We start from the raw sequence: 12,739 nt of genomic DNA, 5'->3' as shown, positions 1-12,739 counted from the left end.
TTAAATTTCCATCATTAATTCAATTTACTTTATAAGTTATTTATAAACAAAATATTAATCATTTGCTTCTTTGTTTATATAAAATGAAATTAATTTAAGACGCCGCCATTTGTTCACAATTTTTTCTTTGCACCACATAATTTTTCATTCTTATGAAATTACATATATACATTTCTCCCTCTCACACTCCCACTCGAACCTTAAACAAAATCATCTTTCTTCTTCCACGCTATTAAATAAAACAAATTCTTTTCTTTTTTTCTTCTCTGTAAGCGAAAAATGCGAATGACTGGTTTTCTACTACCACCGAAACTAGTCAAATTTTCTTTAATTGCAAATTTTTCTTTTTTAATTTTATCACATTTTAATGCACTTTTATGTGAAATTTTATTACACATTTATTTAATGTTGTCTAAATTTCATGTTTTCGTTAAAGTTTTTATTTAAAAACACTTATTTTCCTGTTTAATTTAATAAAAATTTACAGAGAATATTCACAAACCTGCAAAATGCGCTGAGAAACGCACTTCAATATGGTTGTTTAGTGTTGTAAAACTAAAGGTTACTTATCGAATGAGTAGTGTGAGTATATTTTCAGTAATGATAATAGTTGTCCCTTTTCTATGCATTTGATAAACGGGAACAGAGTTGTAATTATAATTTTAAATATTACACTAAAAGGAGTCGGTAGAAAAAGGCCTTTAAATTATTAGATAAATCTTTAAAATACATTTTAGATATTATTATATGAATCAGATCGGGGTTACATTAATAACACATTTACCGTTATATGTTTATAACTGTATATATAACAAATTTCAACAAAATATTAAATTTATCTTTATTTATTATAAAATAATTTCTATATTTTCATAGTTGCCAAGATTTAAATCGCTTATTTATTAACTATCATTTGTCTGATTCGTTTTATTACCCGCCTAGCCAACCATAAAACGCTGACACTGCCCTCTTAATAGCAAACGCCGTCGTTTTTCATTTTTATTGACTTTGAGATCAGCTGATTTTAACGTTTTTCATAACACTTGACAATATTTTTGGAAATTTATAAAATTTTCTGTGAAATTAATATAAATTGTTTAAAGTTGCTATTTAATATTGCAAAATGAATATTGCTCCACTATCACCAGCTAGTGGCATTGGCCGCTTTTATAAGAGATCTGCAAAAATTATACGTTTTGTGAGACAAGGCTGCACTAACCGGCCATTCTATCACATTGTGGTTATGGAGGTAAATTATTTTAAGTATTTCTTTAAAGAAAATTACAATTTATTTCTGTAATTACAGCGTCGTAAAAATCAGCATCAACCTGTTATAGAACAAGTTGGTACTTATGATCCCATGCCTAATGAACACAACGAACGTTTGGTATCGTTTAATTTTGAACGTATACGTTTTTGGTTGGGCAACGGTGCTCATATGTCAACACCAGCCGCTGAGCTATTGGGCATAGCTGGTCTCTTGCCCATTCATCCTCGCACTTATATGACAGCCTGGCGTAATCGCCAAAAAGCAGCTGCCGGTGAAGGCAATAGTGAAGGAGCAGAGGGTCCAGTTAAAATGGAAAATTAAATGATGTTTTGTTTTAATCATAAGTATAAGTTTTCTTTCTTAGATAATTAATTATTGGTTAACAAATTTGTTAAAATAAATTGTACAAGTTCAATATGTTTTCGAAATTATGAAATTTCTAGTGAATATTGGGATCTAATTGAATGTGCAAAGCGGAGAAGAAGTATTAAATGTTTTTGCAGCAAACAAAAGACCAACTAAAACTCATGGTAGTAACAGCGTAATGCATATTAGAAAATAAGTTGTATTTAAGCAAAAGTGAGATTTAGGTGGTTTAGGAAATTTTTTCAAAATTCTCATTTTATAGAAATTTTTTTAAAAAATTCTCTTTTTATAGAATATTTTCACAGGATTCTCTTTTTATAGGAAATTTTCACAAAATTCCCTTTTTGTAGGAAATTTTCACAAAATTCCCATTTTATAGGAAATTTTCACAAAATTCCCATTTTATAGGAAATTTTCACAAAATTCCCATTTTATAGGAAATTTTCACAAAATTCCTATTTTATAGGAAATTTTCTCAAAATTCCCATTTTATAGGAAATTTTTACAAAATTCTCATTTTATAGGAAATTTTCACAAAATTCCCATTTTATAGGAAATTTTTACAAAATTCTCATTTTATAGGAAATTGTTTACAAAATTCTCATTTTTTAGGAAATTTTCACAAAATTCACATTTTATAGGAAATTTTTACAAAATTCTCATTTTTTAGGAAATTTTCACAAAATTCACATTTTACAGGAAATTTTTACAAAATTCTCTTTTAATAGGAAAATTTCACAAAACTCCTTTTATAGAAAATTTTCACAAAATTCCCATTTTATAGGAAATTTTCACAAAATTCCCATTTTATAGAAAATTTTCACAAAATTCCCATTATATAGGAAATTTTCACAAAATTCCCATTTTATAGGAAATTTTCACAAAATTCTCATTTTACAGGAAATTTTCACAAAATTCCCATTTTATTGGAAATTTTTACAAAATTCTCATTTTATAGGAACTTTTTTACAAAATTCTCTTTTTATTGGAAATTTTTTACAAAATTCTCTTTTTATAGGAAATTCTCACAAAACTCTCTTTTTATGGGAAATTTTAACAAAATTCCCATCTTATAGGAAATTTTTTACAAAATTCTCTTTTTATAGGAAATTTTCACAAAATTCCCATTTTATAGAAAATTTTCACAAAATTCCCATCTTATAGGAAATTTTCATAAAATTCCCATTTTATAGGAAATTTTCTCAAAATTCCCATTTTATGGAAAATTTTCACAAAATTCACATTTTATGGAAAATTTTCACAAATTTCACATTTTACAGGAAATTTTTACAAAATTCTCTTTTTATAAGAAAATCGTGCAATTTTTTTCAGAAATCTTTTGCAAAATTCCCTTTATAGAAAATATCTTTAAATATCCTTTTTTATGGGAAATTATCATAAAAATTTCCTTTCTAAAAGTGAAAACTCATTTTTTGAAGATTTAATTTTTTTTAACATTATTAGATGATTTTATTTAACAATTATTTCTGTTCTTTTTTTTTTAGTTTTATTTTATTTAAAAATTTCTGTTTTTCTTTTCGAACATACTCTATTATAATAATATGTTGGCAAATTAAAAATATATAGATTTTTTTTATAATTAAATTAAAAAAAATGTAAATCATAGAAGTCCTTTTTTAAGAAACTTGCAAAATTTAAAAATATACTCAAGTATACAATTCTAATTTAGGTTTAATCACGAAGACACATTTATATAATTAAAAAATAAATAACACTAAAGATGTTTTTTTTTTGTTTCTTTTTGTTCCGAATAAATTGTGTGCTCCTTGTGAAGTCGCCGTCACCTACATGACCACCACCACCAAAGATTAAAGAAATGAAAAACATCACTTTCTTAATGTTGTAGTTGTTGTTTTCAAGATGTTTTTTTTTTTGTTTGTTTTTAATTGTGGAAATGCTTCTTAACTATGTTTGTTGATAGGACTTTAAGAGATGCATGTATGAGAGTGTGTTGTGTTGTGTTGACGTGAGAAACACTCATAATTAATCAGATTTCAAAACTGAGCTAATGTTTTTCTTGGCTTGTCCAATAACATTATCTAACGCAGAGTCAACAGCTAAAAGAAAAATAACAGAAAAAAAGAGATATTTATTAAAGAAGTTTATTAAAATATGTTTTTAAAGAAACTGAAAACAATGTCTCTCTCCTTCCTTACCCTCTTTTTAAATTTGAATTGCTTTATTTTTTTCAAATATAATGGAAACTTGATATTTTTTTACAAATTATGTCACTTAATTTCATTCTTTAAATAAAATGATAATAATGAACAAATAAATATTTTAGATAAAAAACTAAACTCACCTTGATGATGTTTAAGGAAATGTGGACGAATGACACGGTTGTAAATGACATAAGAACCATTTTGTTCCATGGGCAACATACACCAGACCAAGAAAATGCACTAAAATGTAAAAAATAGATTAATTTATTTGCAACTAAAGGTAATTTTCCTTTTGCAAGTAATTTTTAGCATAATTCCCTTTTTTATAGGAAATTTTTGTAAATTTCCCCTTTTCTATAAAATTTTTGCAAAATTCCCTTTTTTATAGGAAATTTTTACAAAATTTCCTTCTTTATAGGAAATCTTTGCAAAATTCCCCTCTTTATATGAATTTTTTTTTGCAAAATTCCCTTCTTTATAGGAAATTTTTGCAAAATTCCCTTTTTTATATGAAATTTTTGCAAATTTCCCTGCTTTATAGGAAATTTTTGTATAATTCCCCTTTTTATAGGAAATTTTTGCAAAATTCCCTTCTTTATAGGAAATTTTTACAAAATTCCCTTCTTTACAGAAAATTTTTGCAAAATTTCCTTCTTTACAGGAAATTTTTGTAAAATTCCCTTCTTTATAGGAAATTTTTGCAAAGAATTCCTTATTTATAAGAAATTTTTGTAAAATTTCTTTCTTTATAGGAAATCTTTGCAAAATTCCCCTCTTTATAGGAAATTTTTGAAAAATTCCCTTCATTATAGGAAATTTTTGAAAAATTCCCTTTATTATAGGAAATTTTCGCAAAATTCCCTTCATTATAGGAAATTTTCGCAAAATTCCCTTCTTTACAGGAAATTTTTGCAAAATTCCCTTCTTTATAGGAAATTTTTGTAAAATTTCCTTCTTTATAGGAAATTTTTGCAAAATTCCCCTCTTTATAGGAAATTTTTGAAAAATTCCCTTCATTATAGGAAATTTTCGCAAAATTCCCTTCTTTATAGGAAATTTTTACAAAATTCCCTTCTTTATAGGAAATTTTTGCAAAATTTCCTTCTTTATAGGAAATTTTTGCAAAATTCCTTCCTTTATAGGAAATTTTTGTAAAATTCCCTTCTTTATAGGAAATTTTTGCAAAATTCCCTTCTTTATAGGAAATTTTTGCTAAATTCCCTTCTTTATAGGAAATTTTTGCAAAATTTCCTTCTTTACAGGAAATTTTTGCAAAATTCCCTTCTTTACAGGAAATTTTTGCAAAATTCCCTTCTTTATAGGAAATTTATGCAAAATTCCCTTCTTTATAGGAAATTTTTGCAAAATTTCCTTACTTAAGGGAAATTTTTGCAAAATTTTCTTATTTAAGGGAAATTTTTGCAAAATTTCCTTATTTAAGGGAAATTTTTGCAAAATTTCCTTCTTTAAGGGAAATTTTTGCAAAATTTCCTTCTTTAAGGGAAATTTTTGCAAAATTTCCTTCTTTATAGGAAATTTTTGCAAAATTTCCTTTTTTATAGGAAATTTTTGCAAAATTCCCTTCTTTAAAGGAAATTTTCGTAAATTTCCTTTCTTTAAAGGAAATTTTCGTAAAATTCCCTTCTTTAAAGGAAATTTTCGTAAAATTCCCTTCTTTAAAGGAAATTTTCGTAAAATTCCCTTCTTTATAGGAAATTTTCGTAAAATTCCTTTCTTTATAGGAAATTTTCGTAAAATTCCTTTCTTTATAGGAAATTTTTGCAAAATTTTTTCTTTATAGGAAATTTTTGCAAAATTCCTCTTTTTATAAAGAAGGGAATTTTGCAAAAATTTCCTTTTTTATAGGAAATTTTTGCAAAATTCCCTTCTTTAAAGGAAATTTTCGTAAAATTCCCTTCTTTGAAGGAAATTTTCATAAAATTCCCTTCTTTATAGGAAATTTTCGTAAAATTCCTTTCTTTATAGGAAATTTTCGTAAAATTCCTTTCTTTATAGGAAATTTTTGCAAAATTCCCTTCTTTATAGGAAATTTTTGCAAAATTCCTCTTTTTATAGGATATTTTCGTAAAATTCCCCTTTTTATAGGAAATTTTCGTAAAATTTCCTTCTTTATAGGAAATTTTCGCAAAAATCCCTTCTTTATAGCAAATTTCAGCAAAAATCCCTTTTTATAGGAAATTTTAGCAAATTTCCTTTTTTATAGGAATTTTTTGCAAAATTTTCCTTTTTGTAAGAATTTTTTGCAAAATTTCCCTTTTATAGAAATTTTTTGCAAAATTCCCTTTTTATATGAAATTTATACAAAATTTTCATTTTTAAAGAATTTTTTTTTTGTAAAATTCCCTTTTTCATAAGAATCCTTGGAAAAATTCCCTTTAATAGAAATTTTGTAAAAAATACACTTTTTTATAGTATTTTTGTAAAAAAAATACCCCTTTTATAGAAATTTTTCCGAAATTCCACTTTTTATAAATTTTTTCTTTAAAAATTCAACTTTTTAAGAGAATTTTTTCTAAAAATCTACTTTTTTTTTAAGAAATCATGCAAAATATCCCATTTTTTATAAAAAAATTTTGAAAATTCCCTTTTTTATAGCAAATTTTCGAAAATTTCCCTTTTTATATGAAATTTTAGGAAAATTCCGTTTTTATACCAAATTTTTTACAAATTTCCTTTTTTATACAAAATTTTCTAAAATTTCTCTTTTTTATAAAAAAATTTCGGAAATTTCCCTTTTTTAGAAAATTTCATGAAAAATTTTATTTAAATTACCTTTATCAACCAATAGAAGGGAATGACGGAGGTTAAAACGCCTGAGAAATATTCAATGATCGACATAATGCCATAGGTCACCCAATAGGTAAGCCATTTGGTATCATCCAATTTAGTGCTGGATTCAATGGCATGTATGGAAATGTAGGCTGGATATACAACACCAATAATGTTACATAAAAGTTGAGCTCCATAACCGAAGACCAAATATAAAGCGCAGAAAGCGGCGGCACCTAAAATCACAAAAAAAAAAAACATTAAAATTGTTAAATAAATTTAAAAAAATTTCGTATTTTAAAGTTGTTTGAATTATATTCCATGAGGAATCATAAAAATTATACAATTATTATAAACTTTTTTTAATGTTTTCCCATTTTTTTAAAAAACTAAATTACCATATTGTACTGCGGGATAATCTTTAATAATTTGCACTAATTTTGCCGTTAATTGCTCAAACATTATTTAAAATTTACTTTTCTTTTTCTATATAAATTATAGGTTTTTAATATAATTTAACAAATTTATTTAATTTCTTTTATTTCTTTAAACAGTTCAAGATCAAGATCTCTTCCACAAATGAAATTTTATAGAGTAATAATAAAGAAATTAAAAAAAAAAAAAAAATCCAATGATTATTGTAGTCTTGTTCCTCTTGTACTACATACTTTAGTTATTAAACACTTAAAAGTTCGTTCGTTTTCGTCGAACCCTTAATAACTTGTGGTTTTTTTTCTTGTTAGAGAATAAATATATTTCTAAATTTAAAATTTAGCTCTTGGTCTAATGCAATACATATGTACAGAGGAATATGTGTAGCTACGTATGAACGTACAGACGACTCATGTAAATGTCATGTACAGTGTTGTGTGATTGTTGTGGGCACAAGAAGTTTTAATATGTTGACTATTGTATAAGATAATTATAAAGTTAATTATATAATATATTTATTAATTGTTACAATTTATTTATATTGACTGTAGTTATAGGCATTTAGTTTTTAAAATAATTTTATTTAGGTTGCTTATAAGTGAAACTTTTGGTTGTATAATATTTTTTGTCACTGTATGTTTAATAATGTCTAATTTGAAAAGGGAAAGGCTTCGAATATTTTGTAATTAATTTCATTATTTATAACACTGATACAAAATATATAGATATGATACCCCTAGGTATCTAGTTATCTGCATATCTATCTATCTATCTATCTATCTATCTATCTATCTATCTATCTATCTATCTATCTATCTATCTATCTATCTATCTATCTATCTATCTATTTATCTATCTATCTGTCTATCTATCTATCTATCTATCTATCTATCTATCTATCTATCTATCTATCTATCTATCTATCTATCTATCTATCTATCTATCTATCTATCTATCTATCTATCTATCTTTCTGTCTATCCATTTTGTTAGGATGTACTTGCATTCTCTCACACAAAAACAAAATTTCCCCAAAAAAGTTTATCAGTGTAGACCGGCACATAGTCGACTTTTAAACACATTGTCGATTGTTCCATAATCGTTTAAGAAGTAGGGTTCTATAGTTGAAACGAAAAGTCGACTCTTAGACTTTTTGCATTTTATGAAAAGTCGACTTTTCGACTTTTTGCATTTTATGAAAAGTCGACATTTCGACTTTTTGCATTTTATGAAAAGTTGACTTTTCGACTTTTTGCATTTAGTTAAAAGTCGATTTTTCGACTTTTTTCATTTAATTAAAAATCGATTTTTCGACTTTTAATATTTTATAAATAGTCGACTTTTTTTGACTTTTCGACTTTTTTCGACTTTCCGACTTTTTTCGACTTTTTCCAACCGGAGTTAATAATTTTAAAGTTGCCAGAAGCGTAAATTTATAATGTTGCCATTTAACATTATATTATTATTAATATTATTATTATTTATTATTATTATTATTTTTTATTATTATTAATAAAAAAATTTTATTTATATTTTTTCTATTTGTTGCAATTTTTTGAGTTTTTTTGACTTTTCGACTTTTTCCGAATTTTTCGACTTCTTTCGACTTTTTCCGACTTTTTTCGACTTTTTTCGACTTTTTTCGACTTTTTTTTGACTCTTTCCGACTATTCGACTTTCCGACTTTTATTTACAAAGTCGACTTTTCGACATTTATTTACAAAGTCGACTTTTCGACTTTTATTTACAAAGTCGACTTTTCGACTTTTTTCATAGACGATAGTCGAGTTATCGACTTTATTGGAACAAAATAGTCGACTTCGACTTTTCGACTTTTTTCGACAAAAAGTCGATTGTTCGAAAGTCGATTTATAGAACCCTATGTAGATATGATATTTGAAATCGCTGGAATTGCAACGATAAACTATTTTACAAAATCGCTTGTTTTCAAAGAAAAAGTAGCTAAGTTAACAGCATTGTGTTATTAGAAAAATTATTTTTTTATTTTTAAACGTCACATTGACTTTGAACTCATCTTTATCCAAAACTCTCAGGAAAACCGAAGACAGAAAATTGTTAGTGGCTATAAATTAGGTATTTTCTTAAAAAAATTCATACACTCTTCTAACAAAAAAAGGTAAGCAAACAAGTGTGAAAATTTAAAAGTAAAGTTAATATTTTGGCGAAGTTTGGATTTCATAAACAAATTGGTTTTATTATTCAGACATCAAGAAACAAGCAAAAATGGCAGCACAATTGGCTAATTTTCAGCAAAAATGGGACGAATATAAGGTTTCTTTGGACAAGTCGTTGAACGACAAATCTAAACCCTGGTATAAAGGATTCGAAATGATTGAAGAAAAAACCAATGTTCCAAGAATCTATTTGTTTTTGGGTAAGTGTTATTTTTCTTTTAATAACTTGATTTATAAGCAAAAGGAAAGAAAAGGAATTTTATAAAAGGTTTACGTCATTTTTATAAAAAAAAAAACTTTGCAAGGGTATGAGTGCCGTCTGACAGTTTTTTTCATCACATTAGTTGTCATAAAACAGCAGGAGAAATAGTCACACACATTTTTATATACTATATAAATCAAATACAACGATATATTAAAATGTTTAATTTTAACGTCTACTAAGTATCAGCCGCCTGCTAAACATATATATGTATGTATGTATGTACATATGCATATTCATTATTCTATTGACAAAAAACAACAACCAAAAAATAAACGCTATAATAAAATATTGCCACGCACGGTAGTACTACGTGGCGGCATCCATATAATCTATACATTCTTTATGTTTGTTCTTCTTTTCAGTTTGTTTGTTAACTAGTGCATCGATTATAACAAATTATATACATATGTATATGTATATAAAATAACCTCGGCAACAAATTGACTTATTCGTGGTAGAGCAAAAATATTTTTCATCATATTTTAATATCTTGACGTAGTCGTATAGTTGTTTATTGTTTCGAATTTCTTTGCATTTATTTTGCCGGCTTATCATTAGCAAAAAAACATATTCGTTTTGTATGTTATTTCTTTTTGTTATTTGTTTCTCTTATCTAGTATTTAGTTTGTTGTTAAGAGGCCTTTGGACATTGTAAAACAGCTAAATAGCTTATGAGTAAGAGTATTATAGGTCTTGGGAAAAATATTGTTTTTTGGAACTTTGTTTAAAACTTTGTTGGTATTCAACTTATTGTTATCCTTTGTGGTCAAATATGTACAATGTAGTTACATAAATAGGATATTTCTTAGGAGTCATGTCCAATTTTTCTTTTTGAACAAGAGTTTTACTTAACAAAACCTGATTGTTGTTTTTTTTTGACAGTTCGACTTAGGTTGAAGAAACATTTTTGTTTGATACATCTGTTGTTGATATGACAATCTTTGGCCGAGTAAGATTCGTTACGTTTCGAAGCGACTATCAACTTATCGTCGAAAGTTTTACTGTGGCTGATAGTTTATTTCTGTAGAAAAAACTTTGGGTTGTTGTTGTAACAGAGACACGTGTAAAGTCGGTGTGGCTGGGTTGAAAATCCTTGGTCGTTGTTCGTTGGACTCCGAGTCGTTTCGGTGCGAAACATCGATTGTCGTAGGAACAATTTTAGGTTGTTGCATTCGTTATTGAAATGATAATCTTTGGTCGAGTAAGATTCGGTTCGTTCTGAAGCGACGATCAACAGGTTGGGCACAGTTTTACTGTGGCTGTTTGTTCATTTCTGTAGAAAAATACTTTGGGTTGTTGTTGTAGCAGCGAAACATGTAAAGTCGGTGTGGCTGGGTTGAAAATCATTGGTCGTTGTTCGTTGGACTCCGAGTCGTTTCGGTGCGAAAACCCGATTGTCTTAGGAACGATTTTTGGTTGTTGCATCCGTCATTGAATTGATAATCTTTGGTCGAGTAAGAATTGTTACGTTCCGAAGCGACGATCAACTAGTCGCAAACAGTTTTTCTGTGGCTGTTAGTTCATTCCTGGAGAAAACAAATGGCTTATTGTTGTTGTAGCAGCGACACGTGTCTCTTACTACTTCTTACTTTTACTTAACATTACAAATAATAACATTTAATTAATTGTTAATTAATTGTTTATTCTGGTACTTTAACCTGAATCTAAAAATTTGATCTCTTTGTTAAAACAACAGTTTTATCACCTTTTGTTTATATATTAAAAGTACCTATCATCCACATTTGCCAGCCAGCCAACCCACTTCTCTTTTCTATTATATATGTAAGTACATTACTCTCTCCAGTGTTTTTTTTCTTTTAACATATTTCTTTGTTTACGTTTTTATTTTGACGTATAAGACAACAAAAGTAAAAGAGAAAATTGCTCTTAGTTTCATACGGGTCTTCCAAATTAAACGTGTATTTCTGTGCTTCATTAATAAGTTTCTTTTTTTTTCAAATAAATTTAAAACAAACCCTCAAATTATACAAAATAGTAATAACAAACAGGAAAAAATTAAAAAAAACTAAAAGTTGTTTTTTCCATAATAAATAAATTCATGATATAATTGTTGTATTTTTTCCATCTTTTTCATTTATATTTTTCTTTTAACGTTTAGTATAAATTTTGCTTACTCAGGCGTGTGTGTGTGTGTATGTTTATGCGTGTGTAAATCTTTTGTTAATTTTTTTTTTTTGCATTTTATTACGGTGATGTGTTTCTATTGCCTCCAAGTTGTCTATTTTTGTTTATAACAATTAAAATTGTGACGTTTTTTTCACTTGTTCACAAAACAACAAACAATTATTTGCATTTATTAGTATTAGAATATAAAGTTTTATTGTCGTTAATAACTAATATCAAATGTGGATTTGGGATTATTTATTTCATCGAAAAGAGCTACAAGAACGAGAACATCGTCGTTATGTGGCCTTAATTAAATTTGGTATTGGTAAGTTTTAATCTTAAGTACATATTTCTTCAATGTTTCAGATATTACAATAGCGTTTGATTGAAGTTACAATTTTGCTAATCATTGTCGTTTTTATAAACTACACGTTGTCTGTTTCATTGTGGTAGAACTATGGAATTCATTTGAACACGTATTTTATATACATGTATATTTGTTGCAATGTGTTTGCGCTAAAAATGCTGTATAAATAACACTAGACAACAAAAAGTTCTATAATAACTAATAGATTTTATATGATGAAAATTTTCCGGCCTGAGTTTGATCACTAGCCGCCGCCAATCAGCATTAATTTCTGGTTAAGTTTCTGATTAAGTTTCTATTAAAATTCTATTAATTACAGTGTACTCATAGAGATAGTTGGTATTAATTGTCTGAAAAGAATACATCCTGCTCCTTTCTATTAGAAAAATATAAAACCTCATTGAAACGATATCTTACGAATTGCTTTTACCGTTAACTACAGTTTTTTTGAGTTGTACTAAAAATAACTAAATACAAATTAAAATTATTGAAAAGTGATTTACATTTTTTTATTTTTTTCTATATTTATCATTATTAGTGTAATGTGTTAGTCAGCGAATTAAAAAAAAAACAAAGAATGATCTATTTAGAGAAACTTTTTCTAAAGTAAAGTCCCGAAACTCGAAAAACGTATACGGATAGATAGATTGATAGATAGATAGATAGATAGATAGATAGATAGATAGATAGATAGATAGATAGATAGATAGATAGATAGATAGAAAGATAGATAGATAGATAGATA

General features: G+C 26.7%; 2 protein-coding genes and 1 long non-coding RNA gene across 3 annotated transcripts; 2 read left to right on the top strand and 1 right to left on the bottom strand.

The window, feature by feature from the left end:
- Positions 1–992: 992 nt before the first annotated feature.
- LOC111678203 (probable 28S ribosomal protein S16, mitochondrial) lies at positions 993–1,698 on the top strand. Its single transcript, XM_023439467.2, has 2 exons — positions 993–1,249; positions 1,307–1,698. The coding sequence occupies exons 1-2, from the start codon at positions 1,124–1,126 to the stop codon at positions 1,589–1,591; spliced, it is 411 nt and encodes a 136-aa protein (XP_023295235.1). The 5' UTR covers positions 993–1,123; the 3' UTR covers positions 1,592–1,698.
- Positions 1,699–3,310: 1,612 nt separating this feature from the next.
- Positions 3,311–7,185, bottom strand: LOC111678166 (receptor expression-enhancing protein 5). The gene is made up of 4 exons (XM_023439427.2): positions 7,008–7,185; positions 6,613–6,845; positions 3,960–4,059; positions 3,311–3,714 (listed from the first exon to the last, which is right to left on the bottom strand). Exons 1-4 carry the CDS (start codon positions 7,069–7,071, stop codon positions 3,641–3,643), a joined length of 471 nt encoding a protein of 156 aa, XP_023295195.1. The 5' UTR covers positions 7,072–7,185; the 3' UTR covers positions 3,311–3,640.
- Positions 7,186–8,959: 1,774 nt separating this feature from the next.
- Positions 8,960–9,310, top strand: LOC124420719. Its single transcript, XR_006941322.1, has 2 exons — positions 8,960–9,177; positions 9,265–9,310. It is a non-coding gene; the product is annotated as an uncharacterized LOC124420719 (long non-coding RNA).
- Positions 9,311–12,739: the final 3,429 nt, after the last annotated feature.

Source organism: Lucilia cuprina, chromosome 6 (assembly GCF_022045245.1).
Source record: "Lucilia cuprina isolate Lc7/37 chromosome 6, ASM2204524v1, whole genome shotgun sequence".
NCBI classification, from domain to species: Eukaryota; Metazoa; Arthropoda; class Insecta; order Diptera; family Calliphoridae; genus Lucilia; species Lucilia cuprina.
The sequence above is the reverse complement of the archived record's forward strand: the minus strand, read 5'-3'. Positions and strand labels throughout refer to the sequence as shown.

Coding starts and splice junctions, on each gene's coding strand:
- LOC111678203 (XM_023439467.2), top strand. CDS start 1,124: ATGAATATTGCTCCACTATCACCAGCTAGTGGCATTGGCCGCTTTTAT. Junction 1,250..1,306: donor ATCACATTGTGGTTATGGAG/GTAAATTATTTT, acceptor CTGTAATTACAG/CGTCGTAAAAATCAGCATCA.
- LOC111678166 (XM_023439427.2), bottom strand. CDS start 7,071: ATGTTTGAGCAATTAACGGCAAAATTAGTGCAAATTATTAAAGATTAT. Junction 6,846..7,007: donor TTATCCCGCAGTACAATATG/GTAATTTAGTTT, acceptor TTGTGATTTTAG/GTGCCGCCGCTTTCTGCGCT. Junction 4,060..6,612: donor CCTTCTATTGGTTGATAAAG/GTAATTTAAATA, acceptor TTTACATTTTAG/TGCATTTTCTTGGTCTGGTG.